At 41.2% G+C, this 22,643-nt stretch overlaps 1 protein-coding gene across 1 annotated transcript in view; it reads left to right on the top strand.

The window, feature by feature from the left end:
* The window catches only part of Rapgef5 (Rap guanine nucleotide exchange factor 5), a 241,449-nt gene that overhangs the window by 204,361 nt on the left and 14,445 nt on the right, over positions 1–22,643 (top strand). Inside the window, exons 18-23 of the mRNA XM_052184831.1 lie at positions 1,152–1,249; positions 3,647–3,769; positions 5,524–5,702; positions 16,678–16,768; positions 19,448–19,498; positions 20,721–20,808. Of these exons, the coding sequence (XP_052040791.1) occupies positions 1,152–1,249; positions 3,647–3,769; positions 5,524–5,702; positions 16,678–16,768; positions 19,448–19,498; positions 20,721–20,808 (630 nt within the window). The remainder of the gene's footprint in view (positions 1–1,151; positions 1,250–3,646; positions 3,770–5,523; positions 5,703–16,677; positions 16,769–19,447; positions 19,499–20,720; positions 20,809–22,643) is intronic.

The raw sequence follows: 22,643 nt of genomic DNA, 5'->3' as shown, positions 1-22,643 counted from the left end.
TGTGGAGGAAGGACTGTAAATGATGCCTTTGAAACAGTTTCTTAGCTCTTTTATGGTTGTTTCTTTCTTGCAGTCTATCTGAGAGTTTAGAAGCATCCCTTCTTTGATAATGTTAAATTTGTAAGTTTCAGGTAAATTGAGAAGCCTTTTTAAAGATTTTTCTCAAAAGTTTTGAAAAGCTGTTAGCCAGGATCATAATATAATAAGACATAACATTTTTCTTTTAAAAATGTGTGTATATAGAGTTAAGAAGCTATTGTACATATATGATTTAACAAAATAACTCTAAAGAAACAAAAATATTTTTCAATAAAGAAATAAAGTACCAGTCCCTACAGAGAGAATCAGCCTTTGACTTGCATGGAAGCTGACATTCCAAAAACAATCATTGGTGTTGTTCATTGTGCAAGCTTTATATCTAATTTTAGGCAGATATATATATATTGATTCACTTTCTAAAAAGAGAACTTGTAAGCAGTTTGGCAGCGTGTATCAAAGGCTTTACAAATGTTCTCTTTTACCCAGTAATTTCATACTGGGTGAAATCTGTCTTTAAAAGCTTGTATGTTAAACAGACAAGGATTTATATGCAAGAATGTTGACTTCAGCAATATATGTTATGGCTGCTAAAATCATAGAACCATCTATCAAGGCTCTGTTATGGGCCAGGCCATGTGCTAGTACTTAACATATATTAATTTATATGACCAAAAAAAGGAAGCCATTAAATGTTCAGCTGTAGAGGAATGATTAAATGATGGTGTAATGGGATGTTATATAACCAATTAAATGTGGCATATAAACAAGAAGTAAATGCTTATAATTATAAAGTCATATAGGATTAATTACTAGTGCAAGTGTGGGAACAAGCGCACGTGCACTTTAATAACTGCTGGATACGGACTCACATGGTTATTTTGGACAGAGCGGGCTATGAGTGAGTTTTCCCATCTACCTTAAATTGTCCTTTCAGCTCAGGGGGGGGCACTCTAGGGGGTAATATTCCTAACATGTCAAAGTATGCAAAAATAAACTCACATAAAGTCTGTTTATCTACTTTTAAATATTTTTCTTGAGCAAGTTTTATTCATGATTTGTAGTATGTAGGCTCACTTATGTTTCTAACAACTCTACTTTTTTTTTTAATAAAGAAAAGCATGAATTTCAGCCAAATGACTTGGCCATTTCCAAATCTCTGGAGGCATCTGGTCGGATATATGTCTACCGGAAAGATCTGGCTGACACTTTGGTAAGAACTTTGGTGCTGGCACTTGAAACACAAGTACCAGACTCAACAATATTTTCATGCTTTATAATGTATGTATGTGTATATATATATATAATATATGCATATATAATATACATTACACATGCTATATATATATGAATATATATATAGTGTGTGTGTGTATGTGTGTATGTGTCTTTTGCAAATCAGAGGTCTGACTTAAGGGATTAGCCTCCATGGAATCAGCCTTACTTTTTTTCTGATAAAAAGTATGAGAATTTGTGACTTCCCATCCCATGGAATCTTGACTTATGGGCATGGGACTGAGAAATAGTCAGGGAGGCAAAGAGCCTGTCCTTTTGACTGTCCTATTTCCTTAAATAAAAGATTTTTCAGCCTTTCCTGCATGCAATAAGTCAGTATCTGTGGGATATCAGATGCCTCTGAAGAGCAAGATTTGAAAAGATGTAAATAAAGCCGCCCTGCAGATTATTCTCAGTACAAAGTTTAAAACAGTATAGCTAAAGGGACAGCCAGGGTACTTCACAGGACTTTTTTTGTAGACAACGAGTTTGATTTTATTCTTGCCCATGAAAGAAAACAGTCTAAAGTATAGCTTTTGTGGGTTCTTCCCAAGAAAGACGCACACTCAAGCTGTCTCCCATGCCCTCCTCCTTCAGCCTCACAGCATAATTCCACCAGGGCTTTGTTATAAAGGGCCTCTCCGAGCCTCGGCATGGGTGATGTCGCAGTGGAATAAGCAGATGCCGTGAGCTGTGCTGAGGAACAAGACATCATCCTCCCCCCAGCATTTTCTACAGCTGCTTTGGACATCATGCCATATGTCCTTGTGGGTAGCAGATTTAGGAATTTCATCTTCCAAGGAGTCTGCTTAGACTATAGTGTGGTTGGGGCCTTAGACTTGAGGGCTCACTGTAACCACGAACACTTTCTCATTGATTAACAAGTCTCCCTCAAGATCAACCCTCTGTAGGGTAGAGTAGAAAAGTAGAAAGCATCTGGACAGGGCAAGTAGCAAGCCTTGAGAAACCACATAGTAGAAGAACTGTGCTGAAGAGCAAATCTGAGGAGAAATAAAATGGACAAAAGCCAGCGATTCGGCTGTTGATTCCCACACCACAGTCCGATTCGGCTTCATTTCAGTGCCTTGTCCCATCCTAGCAGACAATCGCCGGGAAACCTTGGCTCCCTGCCTCAGTGCCACAGAATCTGTAAGTTCACAGATTCAGTCAGTGCCAATGACACGACACTACATCCTCAGGGCAGGTAGAGAGGCTGGCTCTTAAGGCAGTCTCCCCTGTGGGGAAGTCTGGGAAGGTCGGTTGTGTTAGGTTCTTGTTTGTTTTTCAACAGCAAACATTCTCATAAACATCAAAGTTCTAAAACTGCTGTGTAATCCACACAATTTACTTTTGCAGAGTAAGCCTTGTCCCTTTTAGAAATATTCATTCTGGGAACTGACCCCAGGGACATCATAAATGGTAGGCAAACTTACACCACAGCCATAACTGCCCCATCACTGAGTCACACCACAGCCAATTCCCAGTCGTTTGGCTTTTTAAATCATTAACTCTTTGACTCTAAACTCTCAAATGAGAAAATATGTATTTTAATTAGAAAATATCAGTAATTTTAGAGAAAATATCAGATTACTTATTTAATAACTTCAAACATGCTGAGAGATTTAAGGCTGTACTGGCAATGTAATAGTCTCATGCCAGATTTTGAAGGAAGTGCTGTTAGCTGCCTACATGATTAACCCCCATCTCCATGAGGGAAAAACCAAGCCAAACAATTGTTACATAGAACATAGTGGTCACACGGGCTCTAAATAAAATAGCTCTTATTTTTATTTCATGTCAGTATTTTTTTCACTTTCCAAGGGCCTTGTAATAAAATTTGTAAGTCTGTGTCTGGGATGAGGCTGGTAAAACATGTTTCCTGTACAAGCTGTGTCTGTCTTTATTGAAGTGCTCCATGACATTTCTTTTGTTTGTTTTATACTAACCCTCCTGGCACATTAATTTTTACCAGAAGCCAAAGTGATTCCAGGGCTTTCAGTTTCATTATGCTGTCTGTCAGGGCTGTGTTTTATAATCAGATTTGTGGATGTGTGGGAGCTGGTGGGGGAGGGGACGGGCAGGCTGAGCTCATGGGGGAGGGGGGAGGGGCAGGCTATCTTCGAGGAGAGTCATTGATCACATTTGACTGTTGCAGGGCTGTTTCCTAAATTGGCTGTAACTCACTGACAGTGAACAGAGCAGGGAAAATATTAAGGGCACTCAAAAAAGATTACTTCTCTAATCTGGGTTTCTAGAGCCTTCCCACAGGCAGCCAATTCACTGTGGAACATTTGTGGACTACTGAAGATCCTTTTGCTTCTGTTTGTTGCTTTAGAATCCTTTGGCAGAAAATGAGGAATCACAGCAAAGGTCAATGAGGATTTTGGGAATGAACACTTGGGACCTTGCTCTGGAATTAATGAGTTTTGATTGGAGTCTGTTCAATTCAATCCACGAGGTAAGCAGGGACATGAAGACAGAAGTGCTAAATATAGTTTAAATGTTTAACTGAATGGTTCCTTCTTTGAGATACTTGTGTGTTGATACAGTTGTGCTAGGATAGTGTGGTCTAAAAGCCATGTGGAGGAAGTAAAGCATCTTGAAAGTCTGCCCCATCCTAGGGAAATTAGAATATGTAGCAGTGCTTTCTTTGGTCCTTGTCCTATCGTGGGTTTGGTGTGAGGTAAGTGTGAATATGCTGGATTTGTATGTATAGATACCTCTAGGAAAGTGTATGATTTATTTCATAAATTTTAGAATATACTATGAAGCTTCAAATTTTCATATAAATTTTACATCTCCCCTGTGAACATGTTATAATGTTTATGAATTATATGCTAGAAGCAAAGTGTTACTAACAGTTTGGTGGTAGCAATGCTTACCAGAATCAGGAGAGGAAAATGCCACGGGTCTATAGCCATGTGGTGCCTTCATCTTCCATGCAAAGAAACGCTTCCTTCTGTCATTGTCTTTCCTTCTGGAGAGACTCCTGGGTGATTTTTAGGGACCCATAAGCCTTTCATTCTGCAATATCTGTTAAATTTGTTCATATTTCCTCATTAAAACATTTCAGCACTGTAAGCCATTAGGAATGTGTTGTGAGCTCACTCATGCAAGATGACTCGCCTCTTCAGAAGTGTCAGTCAAGAAGGATTTGCCTCTGCTTGCGGTAACCACAGTGTGTCTTACCCCTGTAAGACACGCACACTTGGTTACAAATGAATCTCTGCATTTGTGCAGTATATTACTCTTGTAAGAGGCACACACTCAGTTACATAGGAATCTCTTTACTGCTTTGCCTGTGGTCACACTAATTAGTTACTGGTCTTGACTTGCATTTGTGAACTTCTGCACTCTGCCCTTAATCTCCATTTTATTTCCATTTATGATCTTATGATGTCTTCATGACATGAATTCTCAGAGTACAGCTTTAAAACCAGAACCATCAGCACAGCCTGAGATGCCATACACAGGCATGGTGGTGCCCACCTGTAGTCTTATGAACTTAGAAGGCTCAGCCAGAGAATCACTGAGGCCACGGATTCAAGATCAACCTGGGTAACATGGTGAGACCTAGTCTCAAAGAATGTTTTAGCCCTTAATAGACTAATAAAAAATGAGGGAGGAGCTCCAGTAATCTGAGCTTCATCAGTGTTAATGGGCAGTCCTGAGGACACCATAATAATTTGTGTTGGCCCTGATGTGTTGAAGCAAATATTAGTGTCATCTGTTGGCATATATAGGGGCTCCTTCTTAAAGTCCTGGGTAAACAGTTTTGAACAAAGTATCTTATAATGTCTTTTTTTTTTAAAGATTTATTTATTATATGTAAGTACACTGTAGCTATCTTCAGATACTCCAGAAGAGGGCTTCAGATCTCATTACAGATGGTTGTGAGCAGCCATGTGGTTGCTGGGATTTGAACTCAGGACCTTCAGAGGAGCAGTCTGTGCTCTTAACCACTGAGCCATCTCACCAGCCCCATCTTATAATGTCTTATCTGTGCTAGATGCAGTGTAGTTACTCCTGTAAGAAGCATGCACCTGGTTACAAACAAATTAAAGATAAGTTACTTTGTATCCACTTTGTAGTCATCAGCTACATTCCTGTTAACACACTAAGGATATAGGAGGGACCTCTTGAAACAGCTCATAAAGTCACTGAATATTACACCAGCTTGACTCAACCTAAAAATATACATGTTCCTTTCAGCAAGAGCTGATCTACTTCACGTTCAGCAGACAGGGGAACGGAGAGCACACTGTGAACCTCAGCCTTCTGCTCCAGAGATGTAATGAGGTCCAGCTCTGGGTGGCCACGGAGATTCTGCTCTGCAGCCAGCTAGGCAAGCGTGTACAGCTGGTGAAGAAATTCATCAAGATTGCAGCTCAGTAGGTTTCTTGTGGTGGGCTCCATGTGTCTCTTACCTGCTTGAGAAAGTGAGGTGGTATGGATTTTATTATTACTGTTATCATTATCATCATTATTACTGTTATTATTAAGTATGGTGGTATGGATTTCATCATCACCATCATCATTATTATTATAATTATTATTATTATCATTATAACTACAGCTACTACTACAACTATGATTACTATTCCTTGTAATGATAAAGGTTAGGATATAAAAATGTTGTGGAGTTAGTTAAATGACCAAATATTTAGAAGGTCTGTTTCTGAATATTTATGACTTTGCATTTGAAGTATTCATATCTTAAAGTAAATGTCAAAATACCAGATTAAAGCACTGAGCTGTGTGCTTAGAAGCTATAACCAGGTAGTGAGCACTTGTACAATATAGCTGGTGGTACTGCAGTGAGCTAGGGAAATCAAAAGATGCTGTGTGTGGGGGGTGAGGGGGACAGGCATCATGGAAAGTCAGGGACATGCTCGGATCCTGTTCATGGTTCCTTGACTCTCACTGTGTGAGCGTTTGCAGACTTGTTAGCTGAAAGTCCCTGCACTTCACCGTCTGGATGCATCTCATGCTCTAGGCACTCTGAATATGTCTCCTGTGCTGCAACCTTGACTTCATATGGTTGACCCTGTGGTTGCTCCATTTACCCACTGGTTGCATTATTCTTCAAGACTATAGGTTAAAGTTTATTTCTATAGGATATACATGGCTTACATGTATAGGACCAAAATTGCCCCCGTGCATACACATATGTTCTACCTTTTAAATTTTTCTTTATTATGGTTATTAACTTATTAACTTACCTGTGTGTGTAGGTTTCTTTCACTGGGTCACATTCACTCCCAAAGGACAGGGACTGTGTGTAATTGATCCATGTAACTGGGAGACTGAACAGAACATGGCAATTAGGAGTGACTCAGTGAATGCTGAGAATGAAATTTTAATACCTTACTGGGGTCCTCTTTAAAATGAGAGTGTGTGGCTTGGGTGATGGTCAGGATGGAGAGTGCTCACTATGCAAGCATGGGCACCTAGTTCAAATCCCCAGCCCCCATGTAAAAGCCTACTCCCCTGTAACTCCAGCACTGGAGGCCTAGGCAGAACTGTCTGGAGGCTCTCTGGCTCCCATTTTTCCTGAAATGGCAAGCTCCAGGCTCAATGAGGAACCTCATCTCAAAAAATAAGGTGGATCTGGACATGGTGGGGCACCTTTAATAGCAGAACTCTCCAAGCACAGGCAGGCAGATCTCTGGAGTTCAGGCTGGCCTTGTCTACATAGTGAGACCTTATCTCAAGAATAAATAAGGCACTTTTCAATACAAATCCTCTGACCTCCACACAGTAGAGGATGAGCACACATGCACACACACACACATATACACACACACATATGCAATGAGCATGTACATATATACATTATAAATACATATAAAGTATTGTTTGCACAGCTTTCCAATATAGGCAAACAGCATGCATCAAAATCTCCCCCAGTGTTTTTTGTGTCCCAGGTTTCACATTTTATTCTTTGTCCTTTGAAGTTGTGTTTACAGTGTTCCCAAGGACAGTTGTCTCTTGGTTATCTGCATGGGATGAATTTCAGGATCTCTTTGTATATCAAAATCCTTGGGTATCCAGGTCCCTTGTACAGTGTAGTGTACCATTTGTGTGTAACAGGCACGCGTTCTCATCTTCAAATCCGCTCTAGATAATGCCTACTACAAAATGTCTTATAATGCTGTCAAATACTTGTTATACTGTTACATTATTTTACAAAGCCGCTGTAGAAAAAGAGAGGATTGGTCTCACCTTAGGGGTGGGACCGTGACCATTCCTAGGTGGAGGGAAGTCTTGATATCCAAGTGTGTGGGCGATTAAAATGCCTACAGGGGAAGATGGGATACAGCCCCTTCCTTATAGGAAGTAAATGACTTCTATGGTCAGCAGGGGAAGCTGGGAAGTGGAGTCCTTCAACAGGAAACTATTATTCCTAACTCAGAAGATATAGAAATGCAGGGCCTGGGGTGGGTTGTAGCTGTTGTCTACTGATCAAGGATTTTGTTGGAAGGAGTAGTTCTGGGTCCCTTGATGAGAGGTGTCCTCTGGTTATGGAGAGCAGGGTGAGTCTTGACCATGATTCACTAAAATGGATTAGGAAATTGCCATCCTGTATTCCTGATGAAATGTGGAAAATAATTAGTAGAGACTCAAAAGCAGATGATTTGGTTACAGAGTGATTTCTAGGAATTCAGAGAGATTTTCTGGGAAGGGTGGGGGAGAAGGAGGAGCAGAAGCAGAACAGTGGGCTAGTGAGAGAGGGTAAGCATAGTGTTGATTCAGGATCACGGTGGCTGGTCCCATTGCCAGGACTGTTGCACCAGCATGAGCTAACAGAATGGAGGGAGCTACGGAGCATTAATGGAAGGGATCAGGGGAAAGGAGAAGACTAATATTAAGATTTATATCTGGCCTGGGGGTGAAAGGGATGAAGGCCATAATTCTCCACAGCATCTAAAAGGTCATTTTGCAGATGTAAAAGCTATTGGGAGAGATTGTGTGGAACATTTTGTTTGAGTATAGGGTAAAGTTTGGTGAGACATTTAAAAGACAGGCAAAAACAGGTATGAGGCTAATAAGGACGAAAGAGTGATCAACAGGGGGAGCCCAGTGGGAGCAACCAGAAGGATTATTTGTATGGTCCCTTATTTCAAACCAGTTAGGATTTGTTGTCTTGGAAGCAGCATTGTTTGCAGAGGAAGGCAGACAACCCATCCTCAGCAGCAGTCAGATCTTTTTAATCTTGGAGTACTGCAGCAGTCAAGGAGTCCGGTCCTGGTCCTGAAGGATGTTGAGCAGTTCTGAGCTGCAGAGACAGTGGGAAACTGATGCAAATAGAACTTGAGTCCTGCTGTTTTAGTTCTGAGTCCCAAATTCAATGTCCAGAGTGTCCAGAGGAGAAATGAGGTGATGGCCCACGGCCCACTACTCCTCTTTCACAGAGGATTGTGAATTGCTTTTAGGGGTTTTGGGAGAGCTGATCTCTCAGTTAATGCTTCAAGGCTGACAGAATGGCAGTGAGGGGAGCAGCAGTTAGAATTCCTCAGACAAGGGTCCGCCCAAGGGGGCATGATCAAGGTTAACAGTTGGAGAAGATCCAGAACATAGGTCAGGAATTGATAGCTGTACAACTTTGTGGGGAGCATTTAGAGATAAAGTTACATGAGGAAAACTTTTACATGCAATTGTAGGACTGTCTGGACCATGTTCTATGGCAGGATAAGGTAACAATAATTAGCTGTTTATTACTTCAGTCTCCTGTATAAAGAATAAGTTTATGGAAACTTTGTAAATGAAGTTAAAGTCAGCATCCAAGGAATGGATCTGAATAGAAAGTGTCTAAGTGAACTTTGTGTATTTGTTTGAAATATTAACAATTGCAGGTATTATTTGATGAACAAAAACAGAGTATCTTTTTTTTGTTGTTTTTTTTTTATTTTTTTTTTATTTTTGTTTTTTTGGATTTGGTTTTTTTAAGACAGGTTTTCTCTGTATAGCCCTGGCTGTCCTGGAACTCACTCTGTAGACCAGGCTGGCCTCAAACTCAGAAATCTGCCCACCTCTACCTCCCAGAGTACTGGGATTACAGGCGTGTGCCACCACTGCCTGGCTAAAAACAATATCTTAAGTAAAACAAATTTTTTCATTAGAAACAATTTGATAAAGTAAAATTTTAAAAATTGGTACTATTATTTTAAATTTCCATATCTAGTATTTGAAACGATGACAATATATTTTTGTTAACATCAAATTATTATACCTATATTCTAAGAAACAATTTAGTTGTAAATTGTATTTTCTAAAAATAAATGATTTCCAATTTTAAAAATATTCTCCCAGAGACAGTGTCTGCCTTGCCAAGAGAAAATGAATTACTTTTCAATGTTTTCTAAAATCAACCCCATTAACAGAACTCTTAACAAATTCTACATTTTCATTCTCTAATTCAACCAACATATGAAAGATGAAAGTAGTCATATCAAATCTGTAATAAGTAATTACATGTAACACAGACTGAATTGCAAAGAATGCTAAAGCCAATGCTTTGCTCCTTTTACCAATGGACAAATTTCTAGGACACCCCATATAGCAGGAAGCATAAATTCTTAACATTTTTCTGTTTAAAATAGATTGGCTGTTTAGAAGCACAATTTGTAAAGCAAGATAACGAAATTAAATGAACTTTAGCAAATATTGGTTTGGAATTTCTTGGAAAACATCCACAAGCCTCACTGCCAAAGCTTGTACCCTCCTTGTAGGCTTCAAGGCACAGGCCCTGGCCCTGGAGCTCTCTGGATAGAGACCAGATTTTATCCTCAAAGCACCACAAAGTGACCCCCAGGTTGGAGAGATTCTCCTTCAGCTAAGTCATCTCCTCTGAAGTCTTAGGATATTACTTAAAAAAACAATTTGTTGGCTCTACAGATATAAAACCAGCTGTCAACAGCACTGCTTAGATATTTTGAATAACTTTCCAAAGCTTTGAGTTTGATGACAGAGTATCTGACATCATCTTCTAATGAAGGAACATGGATAGTTAGTGTATAGACCCTGAAATCAGCTTTTGCTAAGAGAAAGACCTGAAAGCCAGGGTAAAGAGCATGACTAGTTGAACTAGAATTGAAGTCCCATATTAGTCCAGTGGTAGGCTTATGACCAAAGTTCCCCTGTTTACAGCATCATCATATTAAAGTACAAGAGACATTGAGGGCAGAGAAACTACTCAACTCTCTGTTGCATTGACATTTAGGCCGTGGGTGCAGACTCTGGGATCCTCCACTGGGCAAAGGAATCTATGTCCCTTGATATATGAGACAGGATTCATCTTTAAATAAGGAGTTTTATATCTTGCTTCAGCATACATCTCTGATTGGTCAGGCCTATGTAACCACAGCTGGTCAGGCCTATGCAGCTGGAGGTAGAAGCAGTAGACTTCTAGCAAGTCTTATTTCCCATGCATCCTTGCTATATGCTGATGGTCCTGCATCCAAGAGACCTTGTGCTTCATCCAAGGCAACTGCTTTATCATGCCCCTTTAGACGGACCCTGCTGGGACAGATGGGCCAAAACTCAACTCCAGATCCGGCCTTCTCAGTATAGTAGAAATAATTTTCCTATACCTAGAAGACATTTGAACCTCTGTGAGACTGAACCCAGTGATCTACACATCTGTAAACCAGTTTGTGTGTGCCTGCAGATAGGAACAGACAACTAGAGATGCTTTTACCTTTTGCTGTTAGAGATACAAGCCAGATTTTCCGGGCTTGGAGAGGCAGAAACAGAAGTAGGCCAAAAGAGTAAGGCAGAAACAGTCTGTGCTCTCTCAGTTAGGAATGCTGTCATTTGATGCAAGGTTGCAGGCCCAGATGGCGTTCTGTCTCTGTGTGTGGTTGTAAGACAGAGCCTAGAGAATAAATGTGAACCATGAGTTTTACAGGAGAGGAGTCTTTGGACCATGCTGCTATGCCTTTCATCTTTTGGGGTTACCTAAATTAGTTTACTTATTAGAAATAGAACGTTCCAAGTCTGTGCCAGCAGTGGCCATTTGTTCGGTGTACACTGAAGCCAAGTTTGCACTGAAAGGCAAAGGAGAGAGAGAGGGGTGAGGGGAGGGGAGGAGAGGAGAGGGGAGAGAGAGACAGAGACAGAGACACTGAGACCAGTTTCCTACTTGGGGGATCCCTTAAGTTAGTCCTCAAATAGGCCAAAGGAGTATCTTTTGGCACAGAAAATTTGGAACCCATGTCTGGGCCTAGGACCAAGGTACTGGTCTATAACAAGGTACAGCTTCATGCTGGAAGCCAATGTCCAGTTGAGTAGAACATCCAAAAAATGATCAAATGCCCCTGGAATGTAAGGGGTGTACCCAACCTATACAACCCCAGGGTTAAGGAGCCACAGGACCAATGGAAAGTTGTCAGACCTTTTTGGCTAAGCAAGTGGTCTTGCAAGACAGTGGTTAAGTCTCTGGTGGCTTCACCCAAACAGACCTTAAAATGTCCCAGAAGGCTAAGCTCCAGTGAGCTAATCTAACTGGGCTCCTCAGAGTTAGGCCCATGACTACCTTGTCCCAGTGTTTTTCTGTGTTACCTGTGTGTTCTGTTGAATACACTATGGCCTCCCACCTAGGTCAGACTGTGTGAGGTTGAGAAAATAGATAAGAAAAAAAGGGCAGAGACAGAACATGAAAAGAATATAGGCTGCCTGACCGAACCTGATGGCCCTGCTTGGGCTTGAGCTGCTGGTAGGCTTGTATTTCCCATTCTGGGTCTTCAGCACCATTGCTTCTTTAGGAAGCTGTAAAGAAAGAGAGGCTCAGTCTGCCTTTAAGTGGGGCCATGTTTATTCACTGTGAGGGGGCATCTGGTCACCCATGTGTATGGACAGCCGAAATCCTACAGAGGAAGGTAGGTGCAGCCACTTACAAGGATGTTGGGTGGGAATGACTTCTGTAACTCTCAAGGGAAGCGGAGAAGCTTAGTTCTTCAGCAGGAAACTATCATGGGGCAAGGAAGCTAGCCCCTGTAATTCAGCCGTGTGGGATTGACTGCCTGGTACCTGATCTGAGACTGACTAAACCTACAGCTCAGAATCCTGTGGGTGTGGAGATCTCTGAGATTCCTTAAGGTGGCTTATGTGGTGAAAACGTTTCTCACAACAGGAGTTAGGTAGAGAAATAAGAAACTGGTGTTCCAATGAGAAAAGTGACACCACCCAGATCCTTCCCAGAGTATAAGACTGGATCTATCCTGAGGAAACATACTCATGTCTTCTCCTAGCTCCATGCTGCTGAATTATTTATGGTTCTGGTCTCTATCCTAGCCCATGGAACAGAATGCCAACTGAAACATAAAGTTAAATTCCCTATAATCACACTGTAGGAAGAGCCAAGGGAAAACAGTCATTTCCACAATCATGAAGTGTCTTCCCTTGCCTAAGGCACCCTATTTGCATATTCATGTATCCCGATTTGCATATTCATGTATCCCCTCTCACCATCCCCCCCCCCCAACTCCCACCTCTGTGGACTGAGTAGATTTTATTTCCTCACACAGACAAAGGAATGGTTGCTAGATTGGAATGCTTAGTGTCAGACAGCCTGCTCTTATCTCGGAATGAATGACCCATAGTAACAGGATTCCAGGCAGATTGGCTTCTAGTTTCTGCTCAAAATCAATTTGTCTTATTCGGAAATTGTGTCTATATTAATTTATTTCTTTTCAAAAGCAAGTTCAGATGGGGTGTGTGCATGTGCTAATTTTATGACTAAAATGACAGAAGAAAGACGGAAATCATCTCAATAAACGGTGCTAAGTGAAAAGGCTTCCAATCAGGAAAAAACAATAACCATTTACAGAAAAGTTTTCATTCTCAGCTTCAGCACCTGCTCTGTGCATGGCTTGCCTTGCATTAGCAGCTGACTGCACACATTAAAATAAAAATGAGTAGATATGTAGTCTGTCTGTAAGCAGCTTCCTCACTGATGGTGATAATAGCCTATAGGGCCTTCTTTGCATGGGAGGACTCAAGGGTAATAGGTGTCCTTCACTATATTAATCCTGCCGATCCATGAGCATGGGAGGTTTTTCCATTTTCTTCTTCAGAGTCTTGAAGTTCTTGTTATACCGATCTTTCACATGTTTGGTAAGAGTCATCCCAAGGTACTTTATACTGTTTGTGGTTATTGTGAAGGATGTCATTTCCCTAATTTGTTTCTCAGCCTGCTTATCCTTTGAGTATAGGAAGGCTACTGATTTGCTTGAGTTGATTTTATAACCTGCCACTTTGCTGAAGTTGTGTATCAGTTGTAGGAGTTCTCTAGTGGAGTTTTTTTGGGTCACTTAGGTAGACTATCATATCATCTGCAAATAATGATAGTTTGACTTCTTCCTTTCTAATTTGTATCCCTTTGACCTCCTTATGTTGCCTAATTGCCCAAGCTAGTACCTCGAGTACAATATTGAAAAGATAAGGAGAGAGGGGGCAGCCCTGTCCCTGATTTTAGTGGGATTGCTTCAAGTTTCTTTCCATTTAGTTTGATGCTGGCTACCAGTTTGCTGTATATTGCTTTTACTATTTTTAGGTATGGGCCTTGAATTTCTGTTCTTTCCAAGACTTTAAGCATGAAAGGATGCTGAATTTTGTCAAATGCTTTTTCAGTATCCAATGAAATGACCATGTGGTTTTTTTCTTTGAGTTTGTTTATGTAGTGGATTGCATTGATGGATTTCCATATATTGAACCAACCCTGCATCCCTGGAATAAAGCCTACTTGAACATGGTGGATGATCATTTTTATGTGTTCTTGGATTCAGTTGGCAAGAATTTTATTGAGTATTTTTACATCGATGTTCATAAGGGAAATTGGTCTAAAGTTCTCTTTCTTTGTTGGATCTTTGTGTGGTTAGATGAAAATCTTTAGTATATTCACAAAATATCTACACTTCTTTTTCAATTATATTCTAAATGCATTTGTATGCCTAGAATTGTATCTGAGTGTTTTTTCTGAATAAATCTTCAATTTTATCAAAAACACTATGTAATCCTCAATTTTATCATACATATGTTGTATGAAAATATTCAGTTTTTCAGAAAATATCTCCACTTTATTTTCATTTATATTCTAAATGCATTTGTATGCCAATATTTGTATCAGTGTTTTTCCAAAAAAAAATATTTTATAAATTATCCTATGTAAAAAAAAAAAAAAAAATAGGTGTCCTTCACTGTGGATCCACCAGGATGTGGGAGGCAGCCTCCACTGTGGATCCACCAGGATGTGGGAGGCAACCTTCACTGTGGATCCACCAGGATCTGGGAGGCAGCCTCCACTGTGGATCCACCAGGATGTGGGAGGCAGCCTTCACTGTGGATCCACCAGGATCTGGGAGGCAGCCTCCACTGTGGATCCACCAGGATCTGGGAGGCAGCCTCCACTGTGGATCCACCAGGATGTGGGAGGCAGCCTCCACTGTGGATCCACCAGGATGTGGGAGGCAGCCTTCACTGTGGATCCACCAGGATCTGGGAGGCAGCCTCCACTGTGGATCCACTCAGACATTCTCACTGACTGGAGCCCTAACAGAGGAGCTGGTGTTTCAAAACATTATGTCGAGAGATGGAGCTAATGCAAGCTTTTTCTGACTGTGTGAGCTGTCTATAGTGTAGAATGCTGGAAGCAGCTGGAGTCAGTACCAAGCAATTGAGTCTCAAAATCTGTCCTAGACAGGAAGCTGAAACTGGCCAGATCTGGGCACCAGCCATAGCAGAGAAGGCTTAGTAGTGATGTGCCTGGGGACGTACATCCCAGATTCTAACTACTCTAGGTGTGGAGCCAACAGTGTCTCTCCAGCTCCTCTCTTCATGGGGAGAGAACTTTCACCCAGACTTAGAAGTCCAGGTATGGTTGGACTGGAGCAGTATCTGGTTCACAAGGTGAACAGGACCTGCCAGAACACGGCCTAGGCCATTTCCCTGATTCTAAACTGCATATTCTTATTCATTCTAATGCCACTAACATGTCACAGCTTTGGAAGACAGCATATATCGGCTTTGACTGGCAGACATGGTGGTAACAGCTTCCCAGCACTGGGAAGATGAGGGAAGTCCGAGCTGTATAACAGGTTCCATGCAGCCCAGGCTGCATGAGGAGGATTTGTCTCTAAAACAAACAAAACTAAACAAACAAAAGGCAAACACACTTTTCATGTTGATAGCTTTTGTACCATCCTGTGATGGCTGGAAGCCTAATGAACAAAATCACAAATAAATGAAAAGTTTCATAGCAAAGATATCTGTTGCAGCATTTGTGTAGCAGGGAAGAATTGAAACCAGCAAAGGGTACAACCAGAAAAACTAATTTTAAAACTATGAAACATCTCCTTTTTATTTAAGAGACAAGGTCTCATGTATCTCTAGGCTGGCTTCACACTTCTAGTAGTAAAAGGTAACCCTTCTTGACTCTACTGTCTACACCCCTAGTGCAGAAATTACAAAAGTCCATTTTGTTTTCTTTCTTTCATAAAAATGCGGCACACTATCCCATAATATAGGCCATACAATGATGGATGATAGGTAGGTAGAGAGGAGAGAGAGAGAGAGAGAATTGATAGATTAATATAGATGATAGATTGATAGAAAGATAGATGATAGATAATTGATAGAGTAATAGGTAGGTGATAGATTGATAGATGGGCCAGGCAGTAGTGGCACACACCTTTAATCCTATCACTTGGGAGGCAAAGGCAGGCAGATTTCTGAGTTCAAGGCCAACCTGGTCTACAGAGTGAGTTCCAGGATAGCCAGGGCTACACAGAGAAACCCTGTCTTGAAAAACCCAAAAAGAAAGAAAGACAGAAGAAAGAAAGAAAGCAAGAAAGCAAGAAAGCAAGAAGAAAAAAGATGATTAGATAGATATATAGATAATTGATTAATAGATTGATAAATGATTGATAGATTAATAGATATGGATGGATGGATGGACAGATGAACAGATGATAGATAACATTTTGTGATTAGCAAAGAACAGCATGGCAGAATGAATGACAGGACTTAGACCCATCGGGCAGATACAGGAAAAGCATGGAGACTGAAAGCAGACGGGAGCTGCAGGACTCTCTGTGGTGGATACAGAGATGTGGGCATTTCAAGTCGCAATCACTGAAATCATAAATGTGCACCAATGAATGTTAGAGGGGAGGGGGTCTCATGCAGTATCCAGAAGGCTTTTCTTGGAGGCCGAGAATAGCTGGAAATCCTTTCTTTTGCATTAGAAATGGTTGGGGCAACCATCCCACTGCCACATACAGTGGCAGGTGTATGAGGCTTTATCAGTGACTGCCCAGTGTTTGAGAGAATGTTTTCTCAGTCTCCTCTGCTCTCTTTTATTTACAGCTGCAAAGCCCAGCAAAATCTAAACTCTTTCTTTGCCATCGTGATGGGTCTCAACACCGCCTCTGTCAGCCGGCTGTCACAGACCTGGGAGGTGAGCCTTTGGCTTTCTGCTGGGACTAAGGGTGTGGGTGTAGGACAAAATGAACCACTCCAGGGGAGTCTGTGTTAGAAATAAGTAAATTTAAATGGTCTAAATGAGATAGATTCTGTTTCACCAAAGGTATTTTTTAGCAGGATAGTGACAGGGCGATAGGAAATGGCCTTTCTATCAAATGTTCTTTCTTGTGATCTTTAACATGGTTCTCTAATAGATATGAAAAATATTTTTAAAAAGTAAATGTTTTAAATTTTGTTTTCACCCTCCTGCATTCCCTGAAGGCAGCCCTAGCTGCAGGGCATCTTCACACAGGAATGGGAATCTTTTTCTGCATTCTAATTTTCTCTTTTCTTTTTTTCTTTCTTTCTTTCATTTTTTTTATTTATTTATTTAATGTACATGTGAACATTGTCACTCTCTTCAGACACACCATAAGAGGGCATTGGATCCCATTAGAGATAATTGTGAGCCACCGTGTGGTTGCCGGGAATTGAACTCAGGACCTCTGTAAGAGCAGTCAGTGTTCTTAACCACTGAGGCATCTCTCTAGCCCTCTAATTTTCTTAAAGAGGACTTTCTATATTTATAGAAAGCAAGATGCAGGTGGCCAGTCTAGTTGGCCCATAGATTCTGGAGGATGTGTGAGGAGAACCGGACCAGAGGAGCTGGAATTAGCCAGAAGCATCAGACAGACCTCTCCCTCGGGGACCACCTTTTTTTTTTATTTGCTTTTGTTTTCCTGCCCCCCCCCCCAATCTCAGGGATGGCTGCTTCGCTCTGTGCACTGTTTCCCTCACTCATCCTCTCTCTCCAGTACTCATGGTCTACTGTGTGGTCCACTGCGGTCTCCTTGGCCTCCCCTGTTCCTGTAGCTGACTGCCATTCTCCTAGTCAGGAGCAGTGCCCAGTGGAATGCACTGTGCTGATCCAGGGCCTGCGTTAGTGTTCTCCTTCAAGGGAATCCAACGAGTGAAAGACAGACATGAAAGGGTTGCCTGTTCAGGTTAAGCAAACCAGTTAGCCAAGGACATTAAAGATTAAAGGAGATGGGGGAGAGAACTACCTCGCTGCTGTTTCAAGCAACAGGAAGGCAAATGGAAGGCAAAGGTCTTCACTCAATAGACTAGAAGGAAACCTCAAAAGAACCTTTGAGTTGCAGATGTAATTGAATTACATCTGAATATGCATATGGACTGCCTACTGTGTTCCACACACCACACTGTGTCACACAGAAAACAAACATCAGAGAACAACTCTGTGTGGTGAAGGACCTTTAAGCCAGGTCTCAGGGGCCCAGGGGGAAGCAGAGCAGCTGAGAAGACAAGAAGCCTGGGTAACAGGGCTTTGGTGCTTGAGGAAGAAGTGAGGCTGGGCTTCCTGGCGGATGCGACCACAGGATCTCAGAGTTGCTGGGAAGTGACCCTGTTACCCGATAAAGGAAAAGAACCAGGTTTGAGAAGAGTAACCAGAGCTCAGCAAAATTTTTATGCTGCGCTGATTTTATGGTCTCTGTCGTTGTCATGCAGCAGCCATAGTTAATGAATGAACGATGATCATGGGAATGTCCCAGAAAAAGGTTATTTACAAAAATATTCTCTAGGCCAGACTTGCCTCCTGTCTGACCTCTGGCTAAGCCAGTTTGATTCGAAGCACACTAAGTTTGAGGTGCCCCTGGGACAGTCAACAAGATGTTGGGCAGGAAAGATTGGAAATAATTGCAAGAGTCTGCATTTTATATTTTATTTGTTGCAGAGGAGAAGTTACTTCCAGGTAGATGAGGCTACCTATGATGGAAGAGCTGAGCTGAGTCAAAATTATCACACTGGAAAATTTGGGTAGTTTTAAAGTTTAATCATTTTAAAGTTGTCACCATTATTTTGATTTGGTTTGAAAAACAAAAGCCCTCTGGTATATCTTGAACCATGTTGTCAATGCTAATTGCTGGAATCTGTTAACCAGCCACCATGGACATTTGTATACTTATTTTATGGGTTGTTGGTGAAGGCTGAGGCCAGAGAGAGTGCAGACTCACACTAAACACACTACTGGAAAGAGGTAGGGAGGGGGCAGAGACTTGGTTAGGTCAGCTTTCTACAACAGGTACTATGCTAAGGTGCTATAAAGGGATCCTTGTTTTCTGTTTGTGTTAAAGGCAGTCTGTCACATTTCTGGGTCCCTGTTCATGGAGCAGGGCCCTGTTCATGGAGCCTGCAGTTCTGCCCGGGAGGATGGCACAGCCACACATTTCTGTCTTCTGTCATTTTATACTCCGATTCAGTGATTCCGTCTGCTAAGGAACAAGCAGCGTCACCTAAGACCAGTCAGCCAGCATGGTTATCTCCCACTCCATAGACTAGATGGGCACAGTCATCAGATGATATATGATACAGAACTGAAACCCAAGTGTTTATTAAATATCCACCAACATATAGAATGTCTGGCCAGCTATATTCCTTTACCCTGCGGCTGCCAAGATATTTTTAGCAACATACCTAACCATGAACCTACTGAGTGGATGATGGAAACTGCGTAATGATAAATCAGGGCAAAGCCCACGACAGGTGTTTATGTTCAGAAACGTGTTGATGACTCAGCAGTACCCCTTCTCAGAGAAGCCACCTTCTATGATCTTTGTGGTTTCTGATTGTGGTGTTTGTTTTTCCACCTTTTTAGAAAATTCCTGGGAAGTTTAAGAAACTTTTCTCTGAACTTGAGAGTTTAACTGTAAGTAAAGGGGACTTAAATTCTTAAAATTAATATTAGTGGTATTTCCTTCTGGGTTCAGGAACTGTTCTTTGTAATGTTAAAGCCTAAAGTGACTGCTTGTATCTAAAAGTACAGTTGTGAGCTGGGCATGGTGATAGAATCCTAGAGATTTGGGGAAAGGAGGTTGGAAGATTATAAGTTCCAGGCCAAGCTGGGCTATGAAATAAGAAAAGAATGTGGGAGGGAGAAATCCCATAGCGTCCCAACTCTAGACAAAGAACATCAGATAGCTAAAGAATACTGAGAGTAGATAGATAGACTCTTCAAGGGAAGAGCCCCTCGATTGGTTGTCCAGTGCCAAGTGATCAACCCTAAATTCATATGCATTTAAGGGACATTATACAGATAGAGCAGGTTATATTTATATATTTATGAATATATATTTTATATGCACATACATATATATTGAAGAAAAAGAGGCATGAATTTGAGGGAGAACAAGGGGATGGGTACAAGAGAAGGGTTAGAGGGAGAAGAGGGAAGAAATTATATAATTTCAAATATTTTCAATTTAAAAACAAGAATAAACGATAGAGGTAAGTAGGTATGTAGATAGATGAGAGACAGACAAAGTCATGATAGATGTAAGTAGGGAATGAAGCAGGGTAGCCATTAATGCTACCTCCTCTCCCTGTGAAATCCATATGATTTTTCACAGGCCATTTTCCAGTTCACAACATGACATTAATTGTTATAAATTTAGTGAATAATTAGGGTGATATGCATTAATCTTTCCTTCTTCTGTTACTGTTTCTTAGATTTTACATGCAAGATATGTAGCTTATGTTTAGATTTCAGCACTGGCTTTGTGTTCTAAAGGCAGTTTCTCTTTGCTCTGTACTTAACAAAAGACTTTGAGGTTACCTCATGGTAGAAATTATGCAGCAGAAACTGCACTTAAAGAATGCATTTGAGGAAAGTGATGGGGCAATTAAAAGGTGTCTGTGTCCTTTGGTGTCGTCTCCCATTATCATAAACCAGTAACTTGGATTCCGTGTATTGCCTAGATTTCCTGCCCTAATTAGTGGGTTTATTCTCCAAGGAAACGTTTACCCGCCTCATTCTTAGGAAGAACCTATCTGTTTCAAATCATGTTCGAATTGTACAGCAGATGTAGATTGAGAATTGTTTCTACAGCGCATTGATTTTCCTTTCTCTCTGTGATCTGCTTGGTTGGCAGGATCCTTCCCTAAACCACAAAGCCTACAGGGACGCGTTCAAAAAGATGAAGCCACCGAAAATCCCTTTCATGCCCTTATTGCTTAAAGGTAATGATTTCCTATCTGTTATGGTATGCAGTGCCATCTTCTAGAAATGTTTCCTTCCTACATTAGAAACTACAGCAGAAAAATAGCAGGATGTCAGTTAATATCTTACAGTAGCCCCAACTTTCATACCTCCATATCTGCATGGAATTGTTGTCCAAATGCCTAGCTGATTTTTTTTTTTTTAATGTCTGGAATGCTTACTTGTATTTGAGCAGTGTCAAAGCACTGTTACCAGAAATTAGTGTGTTTAAATTGCTTTGTTTCTAAACCCTGTATTATTTTCTTTAATACCATAAATACTTGAGCAAGAATAAGGCTAGAGCAAGCTGTTGTCTGCATCCAAGTCTCGGAGACGGCAGCACATGGTGTACTGTATGTGAGAGATCCTGTTGTTCAACAGATCTATGCATCAGAGGAAAACTGATGCCCGGAAGTGTTCTTTCTGTCTCCGAGAAGTGGGACCTAGCTGGTGTTGACAGCCCCACCTTGACTACCGAGCTCTTTTCTGCTGAGCACACACAGGTCATGTGACCTGTCAATTCCACTTGCTAACAGCTGAGTGATCTGTCAGTCAGCATCAGTAGGAGGGAAGTCTGTAGAATCTGGCCTGGACTCCTGACCTTCTGTGATCCCCAGGGAAGGGAAATTGGGAGAATTTTCCTTGGCCACATTTTAATTGTTTCACGGGGTTTTATAGAAATACAGCTTCGCCTGGCCTCTGCCTCTCAGAGATACTCTTTTCAGAATCAGACCCATTGACTGGCCTCATAACTGGTTCTGGAAAGGAGTTGCTTTGCTGACTGGCCTGGCCATCATCCTCAGCTCCCCCACCTGCACCCCAGTTAAGCTGCCATTCCCTCTTCTGCTTGTCCTGGAGGACTGTGATGTCTGTGCCTCTCTGAATGCAACATTACTCTTCATTTTATGTGGAGCTAGAGTTGCTGTGGGACAGGAAAATAGCCTTTGGACAACTGTCTGCACTAAACCTTCAACTGTTAAAGCCTTTCTTCTCAAACAGCCTCTGTCCCTTTGTCATTTTCTCAGCTTTCTGTTCACCAGTCCCTTCTGTATTGAAGCTTCCTGCAGCCACACTAGCATTAGACACACATGTGCACACATATCACACACACTCACACATATGCATAACACACACACACTCAGTCACACACATACACACATACACACATACACACATACACACTCATACACATACACTCACACCATTTACACACTCACATACACTCAAACATACATACTTGCACACACACACATATACCCACATACTCATTCACATACACACATGCACTCACACATTTGCATATATATACATACACATATACTCAGACATTCATATACTCATAAACACACACTCACACACATGCACACATGCTCACTTAATATACCTATACACTTACACACATGCACACATGCTCACTTAATATACCTACACACATATCTACACACTTGCACACATATACACATACTTATATATACATATGAGTATGTATGAGTGTATACACATACACTCACACACAATTCATACTCAAACACATTCACATACACTCTCACACACACTCATACACATGGATATGCACACTCACATATACATTCATTAACATATACACACAGTCACACACAGTCACTCACAAACTGACATTTATACATACACTGACATACACACTAACACACACCAATACACTCACTCACATATACACACACATATACATATACTCACATATGCTCATATAATCATAAACATACACACTCATACACATGGATGCACACACTCACATATACACATTCACTTACACACTGACATTTATACACACTCTCAC

This window comes from Apodemus sylvaticus, chromosome 6 (assembly GCF_947179515.1).
Source record: "Apodemus sylvaticus chromosome 6, mApoSyl1.1, whole genome shotgun sequence".
Lineage (NCBI taxonomy): Eukaryota > Metazoa > Chordata > Mammalia > Rodentia > Muridae > Apodemus > Apodemus sylvaticus.
Note: the sequence above shows the minus strand (reverse complement) of the source record. Positions and strands in the feature narration are given on the sequence as shown.